Genomic DNA, 21737 nt, shown 5'->3' on the forward strand with positions numbered 1-21737 from the left:
CATGGTTATTTTATCCCATATTTAAATTTTACTATAAAAATCACTATACAATCTATATGACTCTAAGACGGATATCACTAAAACATAAGGGACCCTACGTTGATTTGGGAATTTCCCCCAATGCATCTTAATTTTGCTAATGGGGGCTTTTCTTTTCCGCCTTTTAGAGCAATAAAATATAAAATCCATGACCATGTAAAGAAAAGTGATAACAAACTGACTATTTTCCCTCTTACGATTGCGATTTTGCACACATTTTTTGAATTGATCATATTGGACATTTTTAATATATATCTCCTTTTTTAATTCATGCGTTTTTGCACAGAAGAAATGCTTAAATGTCTAAACGCTGGGGGCTCATTCATGACTATCCAATGAAAAATGATAACAAACCGATCAATTTTTCTTTTAAGATTACGATTTTGCACACATTTTGTATTGTATTGGTCATACTGGTCATTTTCAAATTGTATCTCCTTTTTAACTCATGTGTTCTTATACAAATGTTTACATGTTAAATTGTATATGCTTTTATGGTTTGTAAATTATCTTACCGAATAAAGCTTATTCTGATTCTGATTCTGATTATCGGCCTATCTCTCTGTTTAACGGGGAAGTTAAAATCTTGGCAACTGTGCTGGCCAACCCCTATGACAAGTACTCTAGTCTCTAATCCATCTCAACCAATGCAGCTTCATGACCGCTAGGAGTACGAGGCACTATTTACAGCGTTTACACGTGGCACTGGCCTACCAGAATAGGCTTTCGCCATTGGCTTTCCTTTTGATAGATTTTGAGAAGGCCTTTGATACGGGGGACTGGAACAATCTGACCCGCTTGCTGGAGAGAGCGGGCTTTGGGTTTCACTTCCAGGGACTTGTGCGGATCTTATACTCCAACCTGACAGCCCAAGTGCAAATTAATGGGGTGCTCTCTGATGAATTTTCCATCTGGCGAGGGAACAGGCAGGGTTGCCCCCTGCCCCCTCCTTTTTGTGTCGGCCATGGCACACAGATCAGGGGATGGGAATGTGACACGAAGACTGCATTGCACTTTATGCAGATGATTTGTTGTTCTATCTCTCTAATTCATCGGATCGTGGTCCACAATGTCTCCGCCTCTTGCAGCTCTTTGCAGAGGCTTTAGGCTGGACAATCATCCTGGCCAGATCAATTCTAGTACCACTTGCATCTTCAGGAGATTGTGTAGCTTGGTAAACAACTATCCTAATCTGTCATCTTAGTTTCCTGTATCTGGGCATCCATGTGGCTCTCGACCCAGCCCTCAATTGGTCTCTTAACATCACCCCTCTCGCTCGCAAGGTCAAAGCGGATCTTAAGAAATGGCAGGCATTACCACTGAGCGTCATGGGATGAATAGCCCTCTACAAAATAATTGTACTTCCCTGATTCTTGCATCTCTTTCAAAATTTCCCCCCAAGAATCCCTTGCCACTGGTTTAGAGAGATGGATTCCCTGGCAGTGTCCTTTTTGTGGCACAATTCCAGGCCACGCTTAGCCTTTCCCATCTGTCAACATGCTTCATATGCAAGGGGACCCTTGGGGATGGGTAATTGATATTTATACTATTTGGCAGCCCACCTCCTGATCATCAACAATTGCCTCAGTGGAGGGTGGTCGGACACGGCCTATAACCTGGAGCTTGCCACACTGGGATTCCCCCGAATTCTGGAGCTGCTCAGTATCTGCACCATACCCAGGATGCTTCCTGAGGTGACTCGGCTTGTGGTCACTGTGTGGAGGGCTGGGTTGCGACACACAGGACATTGAAAGAAATAACTCAACGCCCCTCCCCCCCGTGGCACAGCACATGGTTGGGGGAGATGGAGACATTGGAGGGATTTGCTCGTTGAGACGCAATTGGACTCACTCTCTTGGACGATGTCTGGGCTGGCTCACAGGCGGCTTCAGGAGCTTCAGTAAATGTACACTTTATCCAAAATGCAATTTCATACATTTCTGCAGCTACGCCATGCCCTATGAGTCCATATCCTACCAGATACATGTATCCCAGAATTCAGTCCCATCATCCCCTAATGATGGGAGCTCAGGGTAAGGGAGGTGTTTCCCAGATTTATTGTACCTTGATCATGATTGCCCCTGAGACAATTTACACCTTCAGAACTCGTTGGGAGATGTGGCTTGGACCCTTAGGGGACAAGGATTGGCAAGACACTCTAATTGCCCCCAAAGTCCTTACAATCTCTTCCAGGCTCCGCTTGGTACAGACATACTATCCACATTGTGCTCACCTCACCCCCACCAGGTTGTTTCGAGCAGTCCTCAGAGCCAACCGCACATGTGGGGCTGCTCCCACACTCCAGCAGATTTCTTTCACATGTTATGGTCTTGCCTCATAATAGCATGCTACTGGGAGGCAGTGTTAGCTGAGCTATCAAGTGTTTATATTTAACATTGGAACTCTCAACCCTCTTGATCCTGTTGGGAGTGGACGAGGGTGTGGGGGGCTCCCGGTCCAACAGGGTGCTGTTGGGTAGCACCATGGTGGTGGCTGAGAGAGACATTGAAGCTCACTGGAAGGCCACCAAGGCAACAAACTTGTTGACGTGGAGACAAGGAGTAAATTGGTGTGCTCAACAGAAGAAGCCAGTATATGAGTCACGGGGTTGCCCCGCCAAATATGCCATGGTTTGGAGTAAATGATTTGGGTTGTGGAAGAGGGCACTGGGTAGCTGTAAATATACTGTACGTATAACGATTGTAACTCCATTATGTGATGTTCTAGATGTCAAATTGGCTCTGTTCATGATTGTACGTGTTGTGGTTTGGGGCTTTTTGAGGACCATGAATGTGACTTGTTGTTTTGCAAATAAAACAATAAAAATGTATTATCAACTGTAGTTTATATAAGTATAATATAATAATTCAGTTGAGTCAGTGCAATATATTTCTGTAATCTGCAAGGAATCAAGCATTCAGTTAGCTCGCTTTATTCAGTGGTGACTTTTTTAAGTGAGTAAACTTTTCAAGGCTAATCCTGAATCTCATTGTTGGTAATGTACTTGAACAAGCCTGAGCAGGTAGCAACATGAATACTGCTGCAGTTTGGGAGCAGAAGATCTCCTTTAGAGGTGCACTTATCAGCAGCCGTTGAACCTCCAGTCACCATCAGAGGAGGACCGCTGAAATGTCTTCATGAAGTGCACTCTGGTGCAAATGTCTAGCCCCCATAGCACAACAGCCACTCTGACTTAAGAATGTGGTAATGGAGGAAAGTGGCAATGGTTGACTTTCTCTTACCCACCACGTGCAGGGTCACCATGAGTGTATGTATGTTTGAGCTGGTATTTGTAGAGCACGGACCTAGCTGGAAGGCAAAGGAGTACTGAACAGGGGGCATAGCTCCCTCCCCCACAGATTCAATGTTTGGGGGATGTTATGGGCTCACAATACCTACGATGGGTTATCAGTTTCAGATGATAACAGTTCTTAGTGGCCCTGCAGTGACATAGGGGCAATGGTAAATGAACTTTTTGCTTTCTAGTCAAGCCAGACAAATTTTGCTTTGCTGGCTTTGTCTGATTGTGAAGCTTTGTTGTATATCTTTCTTATTATTTTCTCAATTTCAAAGAATCAGGGAGTTAATTGCTTATCACCAGGAAGTACGCAAGAAGAGAAGGGACGTAGCTTGGTCAGTCAGATTGGCGGGGTGAGCTTCAAATTTCCTGACAGTCACACAGGTCATATGACAAGAAGGATGCATGAGAGGGGCTAAAGAGGCAGTGGAAAGGGAGAGGAATGTGGATTGGTAGGGGTACTAAGTGAAAAAATCACAATATTTTGCAAAATAATCAACATTTTTAGGCCTTTGAAAACAGAGATGAGAGAGAGTGTATGTGTGTTTTTGTCAGTGTTTGCATTCAAAAATCCCAGGTGAAATCCGACAGACACTTCACCATACCAGACTGAATGTATCCAACTATTCATCAGAAAATACATTTATTACACCCTTGATGAAGAGCCATGTCCATAACTTGGTCTAATGCGCAGTCAACAATGTAGTTTAAATATAGTTACAGTGGGTAAGGAAATAAAGGGAAAAAATAAAACTTATCTGCTGGTTGCCAGCCCCGCCTCTCTTCCAACACAGGAACTAGGAACAGGAAGCACCTAGGCTTCCAGACACCCATAGTCATTCCCGATGCAGCTGACAATAGCGTCGTGATTGATCTGAGCACTGTGGTTCGGCACTCAGAGAGGAACTGGGAGCCTGGGCATGTTCTCCACCCAGGCTGTACAACACAGACGGTAGAGAACATGCAAACCGTAATGCGCACTTAAGGTGCAGCAGGAACCACTCCTTCTCCGTCGGGGTCATGCCCTTACCTGGCTGCAACTGCATTACTAAAAATAAAATGATAATAACATTCAGTTATTATCATTTTATTTTTTCCTTTGCACTGCTTTAAAGCAGTGGGGCGACGCTCCTCCGCCTTAGCTGAGGAGCCGTCGCTGCATAGTCATCTCTAACAGGCTGTATTAAACACATAGACAGCTGTGGTTTGTCTATCAACATAAAATGAGGGTAGCAAAGGAAATTGGAAAGTATCTAGGTCTGTATGTTGTATTAGTGTAGTGTGATCCTAGCTGAAAGCAGCAAAGTGCTGTCCAGGGTCAAAGGTAAAGATACAGTCAACAGAAAGAATGCACTACATACCAAGATTTGCAACATGTAACACCAAGGGCTTATTCTTGGCGTCTGCTGGCAGAGCTTCGCTGGTACTACATTTCGTGTACTCCTCCTCAGCTTTCTTGCTTTCCTGGGGGTCATTAGCATTAGAGATGCCTTCAAGAAGGCAGGTCACAGCCGTACAACCACTCCATCGCACCTTTGAGAATTCATTCGTCCCCAGCAGGAGAAGTCGGTCCAATCTCATAAAGGCTTTGGCGTAAGACGCGTGAATCCGATGGAAGTCTTTTTTCTTGAATTTCTCCTTATCGTGCAGTGCAGAGGAGAATGCTCGGTCTACCTCCAGCAAGTTCTGCTTAGCAAACTTCTCGTAAGATGCGACAATGTGCCTTTCATCTTCGTTTATTTTGTAGGAGGCGTCCACTTTTGAAACTTCATCAAGGATGAACATAGACAGCTCTTCCGATGCCCTCTTGGCAGCATTGACCCCATGGAATCCGTCAAAAAGGCCGATGAAGCAGGTATTCGGTCGACCACCATAATTGTCTAGGACTGTGAATGTATCTTCTATCTTCTTTTTCCAGACAACATTCTGGTCTTGGCATGTGGCTATTGCCTTTATGAACTGATTTGTAACGTTTCCCTTAAACACAGAAGACTTCCCAATATTCTCTACATCTTCTTTTCGAGTGTAGCGATCAGAAGACATAAGGATCTCCTTCAGCAGCTCATAGGAGCAGTTAACTTGTTCCTTCTCTCTCGCGCTGTACTTGGATGCCTTAATGAGGTTTGCTATCACCTCAATTCTCCGGAAGGCCAGAGATTTCATGTCCGTTGGATACTCCTTTTGGTCATAGCCAAGAACGGTCAAAGCTCGGTGCTGCTGTTTGTGGTAGTAGATCAGGTACAAGGGAAACGTTTCTTTGCATATTGAGCATTTGATTGTATAGTCCCGGAGATCTGTTGTTGAAAGCTCCTTGCTATCCTGGTCCCACCCTTGTGTTTTCTCAGGGCTTTGTAGGCTAGACAAAGATGGATCTGATATGCGGGATAATCTTGTTTTTGTTCTGCAAAGAAGGATTAATATACGTTGGATAAAGCAACTCCATCTGACGGTGCATAAAGATTTACATAGTTAATGTAGCACCACATACATGTGCTATGCTAGTTCAAAGTTATCCCTAGAGGCCTTCTGAATCCTTAATGTTTATTGAAGGTTACTAGTGACTCTGTACTAGCCTCCAAAAACTACTTTTTTTTAAAGTTTTAGTTTATTAGACAAAAAGTAGAGATACAATTAATAAATGCATAAGTCCATAAGAAACAATACATAGTAAAAGTTATGTGTATAAAGCGATCTTAGAGAAAAATGATAAGCAAACAGAGTAATAAGATACAGAACTCTATATCATAATAACTGTATAGCAAAATAGGGAGGGAGGGCAAAGAAGGGAGAGAGCATATATAACTTGCTATATCAAAGACAGGAAATAAAACCTAATTTAATACACTGTAGAAAGTAAGGCAAAAAAGGTCTAAAGCAACGCCTATCAATCATGTTATTTGACAAAATACAATCACAAAATAGTGTACAGGCTGAGTGGAAATTGAATTCAAGATAGTTTACGTACTTCATCTCGAACAGAGATATTAATCCCATTGGAAGAGGTAGAGAGAGATAAATATGTAGATAATGGAAGCCATAAAAGTTTTCTTTTAATTGTGAGGTAGATAGGAGTGATGTAATTTGTGTCTAATTTATGATGAAAACAAATGGCATTACACCAAGACCTAAAAGTGACATTATGGGCTTGTTTCCAATTTGATGTAATTAGGTGAAATGCGACAGCCAGTAATAAATCTATTAATAGAAAACCAGGACTTGAATGAGGCCATTGAAGGGTTAGGCTACCTAAACAATATTAGTGAAGGTAAAGGAAATGTTGACATAAAAAATCTTATTAATTTGAGACCAGACTAATATCCAGAAATAATGGATAGCAGGGCATTCAAATAACATATGTTTAAGATCAGCTACGGGGCAAGAGCAGGACCAGCAAGAAGATGTAGTGTTTGGAGTAAAGGATTTTAAGACAGTAGGAGTGAAAAGTGAATGGCATTAAATGAAAGAGAGTCTGAGTAGTGTTTGCAGCTCATGTAGTTTTGTGACCTCAAAGAACTATTGCATCCTTAATGTGCCTGTATTATAACTAACATCCTCTCCATTCGAGTATATTGCCATTTTGTAATCCGCCTACATAAACCCTGTCCCCTGACTCATTGGGTCCTAAATGAGCAAACCTATGACATTCTCTTATATGGAATTTAACTGCCTCTTCCATCGCTCTCTCCACTTCAGTACCTGCTCACAAAAGTTCGAAACTGCTATGGCGATCCGGTTGCACCAGAAACTGGTGGCCGACTCCTCCTTGCCCTTCATCTTTGGTACCTTTTCCAAAATGCTTGAAAGCTTGGACGCTTATTGTTATATCGCATCAGCTTCCACCTTACCTCACATAATGCATTCAGCCACATACAGTCTGGCGTCGTCCACTCCACTCCACCAAGACTGCTCTTGGACAACAATCCAATTTTGCGACCACATCCCATCATGTCTGCCGATCCTCTGTCCTGTTCATCCTTTTATTTTCCACCATGGACCATCTGTCAAGGCAGGCTAGAATTCCCTCTTTATGAATCAATGATCATGCAGTCAATGGCTTCTCTTTTCTCTGCTTTCCTTTCCTTTCTCGTGGTGCTCTTTGCCCTCACCATCTGTGCCCCTACTAGTTCTCTAAGGGGTATATTCACAAGAACGTGTGATAACTACCGCAAGAGTAGCTTAACGCAACTCTCAACATCGCAGCCAATCACGGGAAAATTATGCCGTGCCAGCCAAGTATTCACAATGCGGCGGTAGCATGCGATAGTCACCAGATAATGTGTCAAATGTCAGCGTGAAAAACAATGCCATGCCGCAAAAATGTGAAACGCGAACGCAAAAAATCATGCGATGAGTCCAATCGCAGTATAAAAAATTGTGAAAACCAGCCACAGGCCTGCAAATCCCACGCGTCTGGTGGGAAAATGCACTATAAAAGAAAGAAAAAAAAAACAATTCAAACTGCGTAGCACCATGGATGCACCCGGACCGAGTGCACAGGACAAGCCGAACTTCACAAGCCCCAAGGAGGGCCAGCCAGGAACCCCGTGTTCGGGAAGGGCAAGGAGAAGAGGAAGAGGAAGACTGGGTTCAGTCCGCAGGAAGACCGGATCATCGTCACGGAGGTGATAGAACATCATCAACAACTGTTCGGCACCTCCACTGCGGCACTGGCAACCCAAACGGAAATATGGCAGGCCATCGTCACCAACGTCAATGCAGTCGGAGTGTCGAGGAAGTCACTGGAGAAGGTCAAGAGGTGCTGGCATGAAGTGCACAGCCAAACCAAACAGAAACTCGCCGCCAACAGGAAGGCAGCAAAGGTGAATGGAGGTGGGAGGCCAGCGACACAGGAGGAGCTGGATGATCTGGAGGAAATGGTGGCCACAATCAGCAGTATTGAGAGGGTGGCAGAATGTGTGGGCCTGGACACAGCTCGATACGACCTAACCCAACAGCAAAAGGGTGAGTAACACCCACAATGATCGTGGAACATGTCCCTAATAGCCTTGGCACACTGCAGCACACATAGAAACACCAAGTAGGCCCCAGTCCACAATGTGCACAAAGGGCCCCCCCCTCCCTATCACCAATATCACAACCGACCCATGCACATGTGCTGAATCCAGCAAAGCAGCAGCTCTGTGACCCATACTGACTATGCAAGTAACACTACATGCCCGATAGCATGGCAGGACCTAAAAAACATGACATGGCCCACAAATCGACATGGAGGTGGCCCAGTGCGGATCTCATCCGTAAAGGAGCAGGTCACACTCTAACATATCCACGTGCACCCACAACCCATGCCGTACAATACACGCAGCAGACGAACAATGCACCAGGCCACAACATCTGTCCGAGAGCACATATGACCCAAGTCAAAAACAATTCAGCCCCCGAAAAGCACACAATTCAAAGGCTCCCTGCCTCAAAGGGAGAAGGCTACACGAAATCAGAGCTGCAGGGGCAACTCCCCCACAATGCAGCACACACACATAGCAATCACAGAACATCAGCAATGACGGCAATGTGCTACAAAGTGCAACACCAACACCACAGGACAGGGCTCACAACAGGTTCCGCACTTGTGTAGTAACTGTCCACTCACATCTGGCATTGCCTGACACTGTGTGATGATAATGTACGGGTACTACTACACATCCGTCATGTAGTCGAAAAACACACTGACTGCCATCAAATAGCCAGCTCCACCAAAACAGTCACAGTGTACATTGGCATGCAGTCTGAATGTAAACATCTGTAAATCTTCAACATACATGTGTAACTCTGTTAACCTGCATCTCCCCTTAACATTGCAGAGGGACAAATAACACCTCCTGCAGAGCACACCACACTTCCCATCATTGATGATGAAGAGGGCAACCTGCACATATGTCAAGACACCCTCCAACGAATAATGGACAGCCTCTGCACCCCATCCCTATGGGCAGGGCAGGCCAGCTGCCCCGAGGGAACCCTACCACCTGCACAGCCACACAGCAGGAAACACACACCACTACGGCTGTCTCCCAGGACCCCCCCGACCAATACATGGAGTTCCAACAACGTGTGTGGGGTTGCCAGGTGGAGTTGGCTAAACAGCTGCGGGTGGGTTTCGAGCTTGTGGCAGCCAAACTCGATGCCATACGTTGGTGTCTGAGTCCCATCAGGGACCACGTACAGTCCTTATCGGACACCCCCTGTACGCACCATGCTCCACCACAGACCTTGGCTGACCTCGCTGAGGCCATTAATCGAATACAAGAACTGTCTGGTCAGACAGGCACAAGCGATGACAGCACAGAGCTTGCACAGATGCAGAGGTCAATGGAGACCATGGATCAGATGCAGGCTGGAAGTATGGCTGCCACGGCTGGACACCAGCGAGTAGTAGCTGAGAAGTTCAATGCCCTGCAGTTCATCATCTTGCCATTGCTGCCACTGAGCCTGTCCCAGATGACTGAAGCGGGAACATCGACACACACAGCTCAGACCCCTGATGTGTCAGTGGCACACAATGATGCTGCCCCATCACTTTCACAGTCTGATGTGTTAGTGGCACACAGTGATGCTGCCATTATCCCGCCACACACACCGGACACACCAGACACAGAACCCGTATCAGGGGAGTAAGATGGGGATGGTAATTACTGTGTGAGGAAGGAGGCAGTAGCTTCCATCACTGCAAAATGGCCTGTCCCTGCCTGATTCTGCCCTCTGCACCATGCCCTGGGACAACACCTCCCACTGACCCCAGAACACTCTGCGACATTCACCCGGACCCCGACACAGACTGACATATCTTCACTGCTGGACAATTACACAGCAATCCTGCTGTGGACTGCACTCCCCCTCTTCCTAATCACTTTTCAATCCCCAAAGGACTCTGGTTGGCCCACCACTGGGCTTCCATGGTATGTAGGCTTTGATGACCATGTACAGCTCCAGCTCCATCAATCACCTGAATGTAAATAAAACATTCTAAATCACACAGATTTGTCATGACTATGTTCACTTATGTACGGAAGTATGGCTGGATGTAGGGACAATGATTGCACATGAGGGTACACCCTGGTAACTGACATCTATGCGCATGTGTATCCCTGAGACACATGGCCAATTGGATGACTGTGAAGGTGAGTACTAGCTGTGTCCCCGTTGCATATCAACAACAATCTCACAACCCCCCAATGTAGGCACACGTCCATGTATTAAACAGGGCTGTGTGTAGGAATGACCAAATCGGTAGCAGGCCAGGAGTGGTGTCCTACATCACATGTGACAATAGAACTTCACGTTGCATACCTACTCACACACATCTGTGTGGACACATTCTGTTATGATATATGACATTGCTCCACATGGTCAGAGGTTGGACACCATACTCACATTGCTGAAGTCATGTAAGTGCACAGGTCAGCCAGCACCTTTCCCAAAACAATGTCTGGCTCACTGAGGTGGAGCTTGCAAAAGGGAGCCAACCCCATTGCACATGCGTCAGTCAGTTCCCCCCTGTGTAGGGACGATGCTCATTGTGGCACACGAGTGGACAATCTAATCAACACACATCACAGTTAGACACCAGTGGAGTGGCATAGACTTTATTGGCATGTGCGTGCCAGTACGGACGAGGCAACAGCCACAACAGGCAGGGACATGCTTAAGACACTTACACGCAGCATGGGTACATGTCGAGGTTCAGAAAATGGTGAGGCAAAAATGGACAACAATCATCACGGATGGCAACGGTCTCAGCCCACCTTGCCTTACTGAATGAGTCAAGTGTTGTTTGGCGTCTGCCCATTTCCCCGTGTGAGGGGGCACGACTCACTGCCCATGGGATCTGCATAGTGCTCTGCCACCGGAGTGTGCCAATTGTCTACTCTGCTGACAGTGATCAGGTGAAAGGGTCTGACAGGTTCACATGTCGTGCTACATTGCCATGTGTGTATTCTCCCCCCAGCAGTGTGTCCGAATTGGCAACGATGCTATGTTGCTCCGACCATGGACCTGCATCACCTTGCACAGGTGTGTGTACACACGCGTAGTTCCACGCACATGCATCCAGAGTCCTGACGAAGGCAGACATGTCCTCTGTTGTGGTGGGATATGTGAGCATTCCCCATGATGCAACAAGTTGTTGGGACCTGTGCTGTGGGTGACAATCGGATGTGGCTGCAGGAACGTAGTTACTCGTCCATGAATGCCTGTGCAGCCTCATGTGCAATGTGTTCCAATAGTACGTCGTTGTCATGTTCAAGGAACACCAGGGTGAGCCAATCCATTAACTGGTCCGGGCAGGTGTGCTCGACCCACGCCGTTTCACCAATCCACAACACAGCCCAATAGTGGAGCACCTCGATGTGGTCACTGCACACGAAGAATTGTGCAATCTCCCATGCACAACTGCCAATACATACACAGTATGTCAAGGCATCCCATGCACGGCTGTCTCAGTTACACTCCTGTTCATGATCCAACAGGGGGGGCAGACACAAGTCATAATCCGATTCATCTACGGTTGTGTTGGATAGGCAGACATCCATGGGACACTCGAATGTGCATGTTCGGCAGTGGAACCAGGGCTGGACGCAAGTGACGTAGGCAAGGCGGAAGTTCAGCCGGTAACTGATCCGCAGCACTGCCAGTGGCAGTGCGCCCAGTAAATGCAGCATACGTGCATGATACTGTTCCACGTGACGGGGATTGTACATGTGCCCGGGATGGCCTTCCATTGTGTTGCTGCGTCTCGTGGATCCGGCGCTGTTCTGAACTGCGGCAGTTGTATGGAGGATATGCCACGGCACTGAGCAATGATTCGAATGTGTGCACAACGTTGGGGATAATGGGTTGCTGTTTCCGTGAGTGTCAAGGGCATCCCATGCGGGGGTACCTCAGGCAGGGGCTTCTGTGTGTGTGGTGTGGATAAGTCGGATAGTTCATGGCATCTCTCTCAGGGGGTTCCAACCGCGCTCTGGACCAAGGTCAGGTGTGTAGGTGTCCTCCCGCCTTCTGCATTGGAACAATGGAGCTTTCATCCCTGATGTTTGTCTGACTACTACTTGCGTTTTCAGAATGTGACGTGGCTTTGGCGCTGAGATTGGGACAAGGCCTTGGGCTCATGGTGTATGGATGGCGATACACACACACATGTAGGCATGTGGAGCCAGGTGCCCGAGAGGCCTTGCACCTCTTGTGCAATCTCACTCCGTCTCTCTTCCTCGCTCTCTCCCTCCCTCTCTCCCTCTCACTTTCCTTTGTTGGGTGCATGGCACACCTTCTTCTCTTGGATTTTGTCTTCCAGGTTGTGTCCTACAGATTGTCCAGTAAGGACTGCTAGGACTCATCCAAATGGTTGTTTTGGCTTTTGCTTGAATGGTGTTTTGTGTTGGTGATTGCATTGCTGTACGACTGATTCTCAATTTTCTGGCCACGCCTGTATGTTGATTTTCCTGCTTGTGCGACATCAGGCAAAATATTTGTTTTGGGATTCATGGTTTTGGTGTGCAGTTTCTTTGTCCGAGGTTGGGGGTGGCCCCGGGGGGTGTAGCAGGCCTGGGTGTGGTGTTGGTGGGTGTTGTGGCCCTCTTGGGTGTCCGTGCTGCATGTTCAGTTGCTCGGGGACATCTGTTGTTCTTCATGTGTGGCTATGGGCTGTGCTCCCTTGTCTGGTGCAGGTTGTGGCCCGACTTTGCACCAGGTCTGAGCAGGTGTTTAATTTCCTGCTGCTAACACGCCTTATCGCCTGTCTTGTGTTCTTATCGTAGATCTGGCTGGTCGTTGAGAATGTTGCAAGTGATGTTGTCGCTGCTTTTTGCTCGGGAATGCCTACTCTGCATCTCATTAGCGATAGTTGCCGGGGTCATCAGTGGCTATGTTTGTTGTGGATGCTAATGCCGGAAAAGTGGTGCTGTAGGCTGTTTGCACCGGCTTGTAAATGGGGAGGTAAAGGTAAGTGCCGTTAAATCGGAGATAGCTCCTTGAGAATACGGGCCTGAGTGTCTTGGTGCCATGATCTCCTCCTCCAACTTCTCTTAGCAACACTCTGATTAGAACACTCCTTCGCCATCCCTCGCCTCCAGCCTAGAACCTCTGACTGTTTCATTTCTATCAGATGCAGAAGCCAAATCTTGTCATCATGGCTAACATTTCGCAGCTGAAATAATCTACTACCCAAAATCTTCAGCCACTTGAATCACGCATCCCCTCTCCTTCCGCTAGGAACCTCATCATGCGCTTGGACTCCAGAACGAGGCTGGCATTCTTCATTAACTCCAATGTCAGTTCTTCCAGGTTCCAACTGCAGAGGCGTTAGAAAAAGACCCACATCTTCTCTTCCACACCACCAAAGCTCTGATCAACAGCCTAGTCATGAGCAAGCTGCAACAACCTCCTAGCTTACCTTCTGCATTAGTCCTTCTACCTTCTGACAAAGTGATAAACTTTGCTACCCGCTCCTTTTTCATACACCCCAGGTACCCATGTCTTCGTACTGCCACCTAGTCTGATAGCTATCATGCTTTAAAGTCCTCACCTGACTGCCTCTTACTATTTCACAAACCTCAACCAACTTTTAATTCTCTGCAGCGACCTTGTAACCCTACCAAGATCTGGTATTTTAAACATTAAAATACTAGTCCTTCACTGATCCGCTTCCATCCACCCCAACAAACTTCAGACTGAAATCTCCTTTCCTGCATTAAAGTCTGCCCACCTCATCATTCCTGTGGACATGAATTTCTAGGCCATCATTCCTCCTTGTCTCTTGGCTCCTGGGCTCACCAACCTGTATATAATCATGGCAGTGTGAAACCGCAGTCCATTAAGGATGTAGTAAGTGACAGAGGAGTTTCTTTGTAAGGGCATGGAATTCTGTGGTGAATATCCTTTCAACCTATGTTAGAAGATATTTAGTTCCTTATGATATATAGTCATACCAATACCCTTCTCCCAAAAAGCCTAAATCCTCAGACTCTTGAATGGGCACAGTTGCAAATATGTAGAGCACCTGTTGTGAAAAATTAAACACATCAAAAATGTCACTAGTAATTTGTTGCAAACATATACTATATGGACTTTAGCGTAAGTCACTTTCAAAAACAGCTACAGTTGATCATGTGTAGCAATATGCAGAGAATTTCATGTAATGAACTATAGCTTTGTAAAGAATACACTTGCGGCCATAAGCACCTTATTTCTGCTATTGGCTGTTAATGTCAGGAAGACAATGCTGTTGAACCCCTGTATGGGAATAACACAAGTAGAGAAAAGATTTTATAGAGGGATTGCAGGCTCCCAGGTATTTTACTATAAGTCATGTGTATATGTAATGTACTGTCTAGTATTGTCCCATTCTTCAACGTCATTCTATTTCCCCTTTCCCTGCCAATGACCGACTGTGCCGCCGGTATTCTACATCCAAAACGACGCCTCCAGAGAGCTCTACCTAGAACAATGTTTACAGTTACATTATGAATACCAATTGGCTTAAAGCACCAAAGAGTTACCTGGAAGCACATACACAATCTGACACTTCCTCAAACATGATGCAGCCCACATTTAGTGTGCGCCTTTAAACCTATCATGATCTTCATCAGACTCTTACTCATTATCATCAGTAACACATACCACCCCTACACAAATACCCACCTACCAGTGTTTGAAATGCGAACTCATCACTTCCGCTCAGACAAAAATTATTCAAAACAATGCCCCATATATTTTAGGGTATTTTCCATTCTTCCCACACTGGCCCCAGAAACACCCTATCAAGCCCACGTTATATGAACAGCCAGGCAAACTAAACTACAACCAACCAGCACCTAATCAAAGCAGGATGCATGTTTTTATGACAAACCCAAAGTTCAAATGCATCTTCCTCACCTAAACCTGGAACAGTGAGGAAACCTCTCAAGCCCTTACCCAGCAACATCCAAAGGTTACCCTTCGTACATACTAACAAAAAAAAATAATAATAATATTATTTATATATATATTCACTGAAAAAACCATAGGTTTCACACATGTTATAGTTAGCTGTACATTTTACTGATAAAAAACCAATGAAATTCCCCCGTTATAGTTACTGTAGGCAACTATAACTCACGCGACCGTAATCCTCTGCTGATGCTAATACTGTATTTAGACACTTATTTGCCCATGTCTTCTTCCATTAAATTTTAGCTATACATATATTACAAATATTTTTTTTTCATAAAGACACATATGTCATCAGCAGAGGATTACGGTCGCGTGAGTTATAGTTGCCTACAGTAACTATAACGGGGGAATTTCATTGGTTTTTTATCAGTAAAATGTACAGCTAACTATAACATGTGTGAAACCTATGGTTTTTTCAGTGAATTTGCAAGGTTTTTTAAATGCTAATTCCTAACTATAACGTGTGTGAAACCTATGGTTTTTTCAGTGAATTTGTAAGTTTTTTTAAATGCTAACTTACTTTACGCCATTCGTGGCGTGCGCGCCCAGTTAACGCAGTTCGTTCCGTGCACGCACGGTGCGCTTCGCGCACCGTGCGCGCACAGTGAGCATGCGGTGCGCTTCGCGCACCGCGCACCCACTTTACGCAGTTAGTGCCATGCACGCACGGTGGTCACGCGGTGCGCGCCCACATTATGCGGGATGGGCCATGTACGCACGATGCGCTTCGCGCACCGTGCGCACATGGGGGACATATTATTCGCATCATTGTGAAATGTTTTGTTTATTATTTTCATTGGTTTGATATGCCATGCACAAATGGTCCGCTTCGGGCATCATTTGCACATGGGGTGGGGAGACTGTGGATAATTTTTTTTTTTTAACCAAATTTTTACCGTACGCGTACGGTAAGCGTAATCGGCAATTTTTCGAAAAAAAAATTAAATATTTTTTTGGCCTTGGGGGTTGTTTGGGGGCCCGTATATCACTGCTGGGTGATTATTATCTCAATATACTGCCCCTTTACACATTTTTGGGCTTCATTTATGCTGCCCCACTCAGAGTGCGAGAGAGAAAATGGCGGCCGCCGCTTCCTGGTTTCGGCCGATTCGAATGTTTACTAAGATCTAAGAGCCAATCAGAATCGCGCTCGCGCACGCCACCGTACGCGTACGGTAAGCGCACCGTAAGCGCACCGTAAGCTGGCTCAGATATATATATTGATTTAAAGGCTATTTTCTCAGAATCTACTGAACAGATTTACACCAAACCTACAAAAGGCACTTCCTTGACCTGAGGACTACCTCTCTGCCAAATTTCTAGTAATTCTGTTCAGCCGTTCGGGCTGTAGCCCTGTCTAAAGGTCCTATGGAAAAATGCATGGGAAAAACGCGTTTTGGGACCCCCCCTTTATCTCAGCCCCCGCTTGACGAATCCCCCCGAGACTTTCAGGGAAGGAGCGGAGCGTAGCGCCCCACCTATTTTGAAAAATTCGCGAGGATTCGTCGACCGGCGCCAAAGTTATTCAAAATAGAATGTTGCGGATTTCCTATGGAAACGTGGTCCTAACTATAACTACCTACTGGCGACCGCCAGTAGGTAATATATATATATATATATATATATATATATATATATATATATATATATACACACACGTACATACATACATGCACCATTCATAACAAGCCTAGAAATTGAGAAAAGCCATAAACTTGTGGCCTCTCATTGGACACATCCTATTCCTTGTGAACTTTAATCTCTGGGGTCACTTTCTGCCTCACTTCCTATAGAAACCAGGGTAAAGAGGGCCTCCTTCAACTCTGCACTTGCTCTAATTACCCTCTTTTCGACGTTTCTGGCTGGTGTACTTTTCTCTAGGAAATAAACTAAACATTTTGGAACCCACTTTCCTCAGAAGATAGTTCAGAACATGATGCTGCCTGGAGATACAGAACAACGGCTCCTGCGGGTGGGCTCACACTGCCTGATTGACCTGTGCCTTGGACATCCATTGTACAGCGCGGCACTGACCCTGTGCACCGCGCGCTGTAATCGAACGAATGAACTCTCGGCGAATTCCTCCGCGGTGTCCAAATAGTGCCGGCCGCGAAAGTCATATTTTCATGCTTAGCGAACACACCTCTACCAGGAACTCCATCCGGCGTCTATCCGTTTTACTTTTAACAACTCAGTCACGTGTCAGGACGTGAAGCCTAAAACAGATTGACTGAGCGCAGCGCGTCGCCAGCTCTCAAAAGGTAAAGAGTACCTGCTGCAGCTTGCTCTGCGTATCATCGTCTCGTCTCAGGTCACTAAAATGAGTGTTTCCTAAAGTAGGGCCTCTTTCTTGGCTCTGCGTGGTCCGTGTGCTGAGGATGCTAGCAGTCGTCATGGTAACAGTATCCTTAGTCACAGGCAGCAGCCATTATTCATTTGTGAAGCAGTGAGGTGTGCCCAGGCCGTCTGGATCCTACTTCGGCAACTTTTTCAAAGTTTGTTTTCATTTTGTCAGATTATTGGAAACTGAAAATTTCCTCAGTGCTTTAAATGGGCCGGTACTCACCAATACTGAGTACCGGCACTTCTTATTTCTATCCCCTCAAGTACCGGCACTTCAACCCCCGCCAAGGAGAGTACCGGTACTCATGTCTGATGTACTGTTTATTGCTAATTCTGCGGAGGCAGGGTGGAGCCTGCCTCCCGGATACTCTGACAGGTAAAGTACCCCTGGAGCCCTGTGCAGAGCCCCTGCTGAACCGTTTAACAGCAGCTCAGTTGCATTGTGTCTTCTTGGACGTGTGGGTGTTGAAAATGTCACCTTCACGCTGAGCTTGACAGAGCAGTGTCCATACCATTCAGACACTGCTCTGTCGATCACATTTACCCTGGAATCCAGACGACCCACTGAGCCTTTTGTGTGAGTATTTGATTGTGAGTGTTTAACAACTTGTGTGCGTGTTTACGTGTAAAGGAAAGAGAAAGAGAGAGAATGTGGATACTCTACAAAGTTTTTTTAAAGAAAGTGTGCGGACTGCTTTGTATGTGCATGTGTGCTCGGGCCTGTGTGAGTGTGTGCGCACAGGAGAATACGAGTATGGACCTGAGCCCAATGCAAATAAATGATAATAATCAGGGCCACTGTAATTATGCGGCAGGTTTGGTAAAATTATGCAGCAACAAAAGGCAAAGTATGCAGTGTAATGCAGAACATTTGCTGATTGTATTAATTATTTTGTCATTTTATACTAGTTAATTAGGGCATAGGTTGCATTTCAGTTTAACACCCAAACATAGCGATAACACAACCGATGGAAGTAGTGTCATTGTATCATGTCTCACCCCTAGCCCCACCCATAGCCCCACCCATAGCCCCGCCCACTAGCCCCACCTCTAACTCAATTTGATGAGTACCTGCACTTCTTTTTCCATTTAAAGCACTGCAATGTCGGAACTGGTAATGGTCACTAGTGATGGCCCAGTTCCACCTGGCCCACTCATTTTACTTAAGGTGTCTATTAATTGAACAAACCCACTGGTAGCCGCTTTTAGGCGCTTCAGCCAGACCATGGAGTTATTACTCAAGGCAGACAAGCTCGCCTTACTCGGTGGCCAGTTGTCTCCTGCAGGGGTCAACATATGTTTTGTTGACTTACTGTCGGCGCAAAAGCTTTGTTATCTTTATGGGGCCATGTGTTTGAAACACATGGCCCCATAAAGATAACAAACCCTCTCACAAAGGAGGAAAGTGAAAGCGGAGGTACAGCACGCGAGAAAGAAAAGGCAGACCCGGGGTACAGAAGTACATCAACTTTGAGACCCAGACAGTGAGGATAGCCGAAACGCCTTAACTCCACGGGCAGCCGTCGCACTCTGGGGGCATTGGAAAGAACATAGCTGCTTGCTTGTCACATTGAACGCTGAGCATTGAAAGTTGGTTTGCATGCTGACTGCTGCCAATTGCAGTGAGCGTCGAGGAAGACGCTGAAATTGCTGTTTCGTAGTCACTGGAGTCTGGATCCATTTAGTTGTTTGGCGCTGCCCGCCGCCGTCACGCTCTACAGACGAGCGAGCGAGCAGCGAGAAGAGAAGGACACCACGCCACCGACACGCAGGCTCCCGCGCTTCCGATACCCTCCGGGGGGTTCTAGCCAGCCTCCTTATCCACTCGCCCGCCCAGTGGGGGCCCCTACACAAGGGAGGCAAGGAGAGGCTGGAAGCTGAAGGCTGCAGGCAAGGAGTTGCTCCATCGTTACAGCGCTCCTTCAATATAGCACGCTCTATTCCATAGGGAGGGGGGGGTCAGGGATTATCGGAGTAAAAAAGAGCAAAGGTGTAAAGGTGAGCACAGCACAGCCACAGTAGGCGAGTGCGCTTTTTATTTCAATTGTTGTACCAGCCGGGATTGTTAGTGCGGGACAGAGCAAGAGAACATTAATAAGAAGCTGCTGTGTGCTGTGCTTTGCTGTGCAAGTGACGCTTTAGTGACACTACTCGGGTCGCAGGGAAAAAAACAAGCATTGGCATAGCCAATAGGTCTCGCCTTTGGGACCTTATAAGTATTTAGTTATGCAGCATAATATCCTTGGTGCAACAACATCAACTGTTGCATGGCTAAACACTTATACGGTCCCAAAGGCGAGACCTATTGGCTATGCCAATGCTTGTTGTGAAGAGCTGTACTTATTTTTTCTCATCACACTTTGACCCAGAGCAAAAGAGAGAAAAACACTAACGGTAGAAAGAAGACAAATACAGAAAAAACTGTGTAAAAGAAACAAAGCAGGGAAGAAAAAGAACATGAAAGAGTGAGATAACGAGACAGGTGCTGGATGTAAGAGGGGTTAAATGTAGACATGCCAGCATTGGTATTCTGCACCCCAACATCTGAGAGCGCTGGCTGCAGGCTTCTGAGTAAACCTTGGGGCCACAGCAGGTTTGGGGTTAAAGGAATGCACCCTTAACCTGCTTGGTGGAATCAAGACCCAAGGCAATGGTTCAACTGGTGCACGTCCAGAACTCGAGTGTTTCCATCAGCTGCAGGGAAAACTCCAGGTAGACTGAGAAATATGAGATACTTTTAATGCACAAGCAGCACAGAGAGTAGTCTCAAAGGGCATCAAATATTTTTGGTAGAGGCATATACATGGTTTGCTGCTACAAAGAAATAATGCTCCTCTCGCTGCCAGTATTGTATCTGGGCAGAGAGCTTACCAGAGATTGGAAGGGTTCAGGAGAAGACAGTACCCTCCTCGCACAGTCAGGCGGCATCGGTGGTGGATGCTGCGCTCAGAGCGTGGGTTACGTGTCTTGGCCTCCTAGTGTTTCCATGCTCACACTCACCCAGAAGGGTGTTCCATGAGCTATGCGGAGCCTGAGAGAATGGCCATCACAAGGCTGCAGGGTTCAGCGCAGGACAAGTCAAATCAAACTTGGGCTTTCCGATGCCATGAGTTTCACGGCGGGGGCTTGGCCAAGCCTTATACTCTGCCCCTCCAAGATGGTGGTCTGTCCAGAGAATTATATCTGAGGTTCTCAATTTAAGATTAAGTAGAATCTTTTCCTGAGATGTTAGTTTCTCTGTAAGCCATACCTAAGGAGCCTTTTACAAGTCTTGGGTCTCATCGTAACACTTTTGCCCCTTTATTTTTCATCACTTTCTTCGCCTCCCTGCTTTTGACCCTCAGTTTGTTCCTTGCAGTTGGAACTTCCACTGGACCTACTTCCAGACGCTCATGCTTGGCTCTGCCCCGATGTCAGTAGGAGGTAGTGACTTCCTATTATCATCTGTATCCAACTTCATCTTCAATCAACAGCTACAAGATTGCCAAGGAAGTTTTTACACTGTGTGACTTTTTCTTCCTAACTGGGGCGGCCTTAATGAGACGCTTGACATCTTTCATGTGTACTATCAAGTGGAGGGTGGCACACTGGCTACTGCGGCGGGGGCCGCCTTTTCCAGGGTCAATCAAGAAATAAACTGCATCCATTCGTTCACAGCCACTGAAGAACTGAAAAATCTCTTCTTCTTTTAGTACGGCCTATAAAACTAATGTTTTTGATCCAATGTATTTGGAAATCATTGGGACATTCCTTTCTGTCTTTCTTGTAAAGGTTGGTGCTCGTTCGACATGTTCCCTTTCTAATTACACATATGGTGCTCATGTTAAAACTCCTTCCGGGGTTGCTTTTAGCTGTCAATCAAGTCCTGAGCTAGGCTTGCTGACTTGCTGAATAGTTATAGCCAACAGGTTTCAGGATATCAACAACTAATATGTGTAAGCAGATGAAACTTACAATTAACTTCAATTTGAGATCATTTGTACATTTTGCAGTCAACTGCAAAACCTGGCCGGTTTTTACTATTCTGTGGATGGCTAAGGATCATGTGACGTCAGAAGCAAGTCTCATCTACTACTCAGAAATCTGGAAGCAGAAAAAATTGTCCTAATGCAAGTAA

General features: G+C 46.1%; 1 protein-coding gene across 1 annotated transcript in view; it reads right to left on the reverse strand.

The window, feature by feature from the left end:
* PP2D1 (protein phosphatase 2C like domain containing 1) overlaps positions 1-17672 on the reverse strand; it is a 106651-nt gene extending 88979 nt beyond the window's left edge. Inside the window, exons 1-3 of the mRNA XM_085630981.1 lie at positions 17550-17672; positions 14281-14345; positions 4699-5738 (exon numbers count right to left, since the gene is read on the reverse strand). Of these exons, the coding sequence (XP_085487107.1) occupies positions 4699-5738; positions 14281-14345; positions 17550-17672 (1228 nt within the window). The remainder of the gene's footprint in view (positions 1-4698; positions 5739-14280; positions 14346-17549) is intronic.
* Between the last annotated feature and the right edge of the window lie 4065 nt (positions 17673-21737).

Source organism: Triturus cristatus, chromosome 10, assembly GCF_964204655.1.
Source record: "Triturus cristatus chromosome 10, aTriCri1.1, whole genome shotgun sequence".
NCBI classification, from domain to species: Eukaryota; Metazoa; Chordata; class Amphibia; order Caudata; family Salamandridae; genus Triturus; species Triturus cristatus.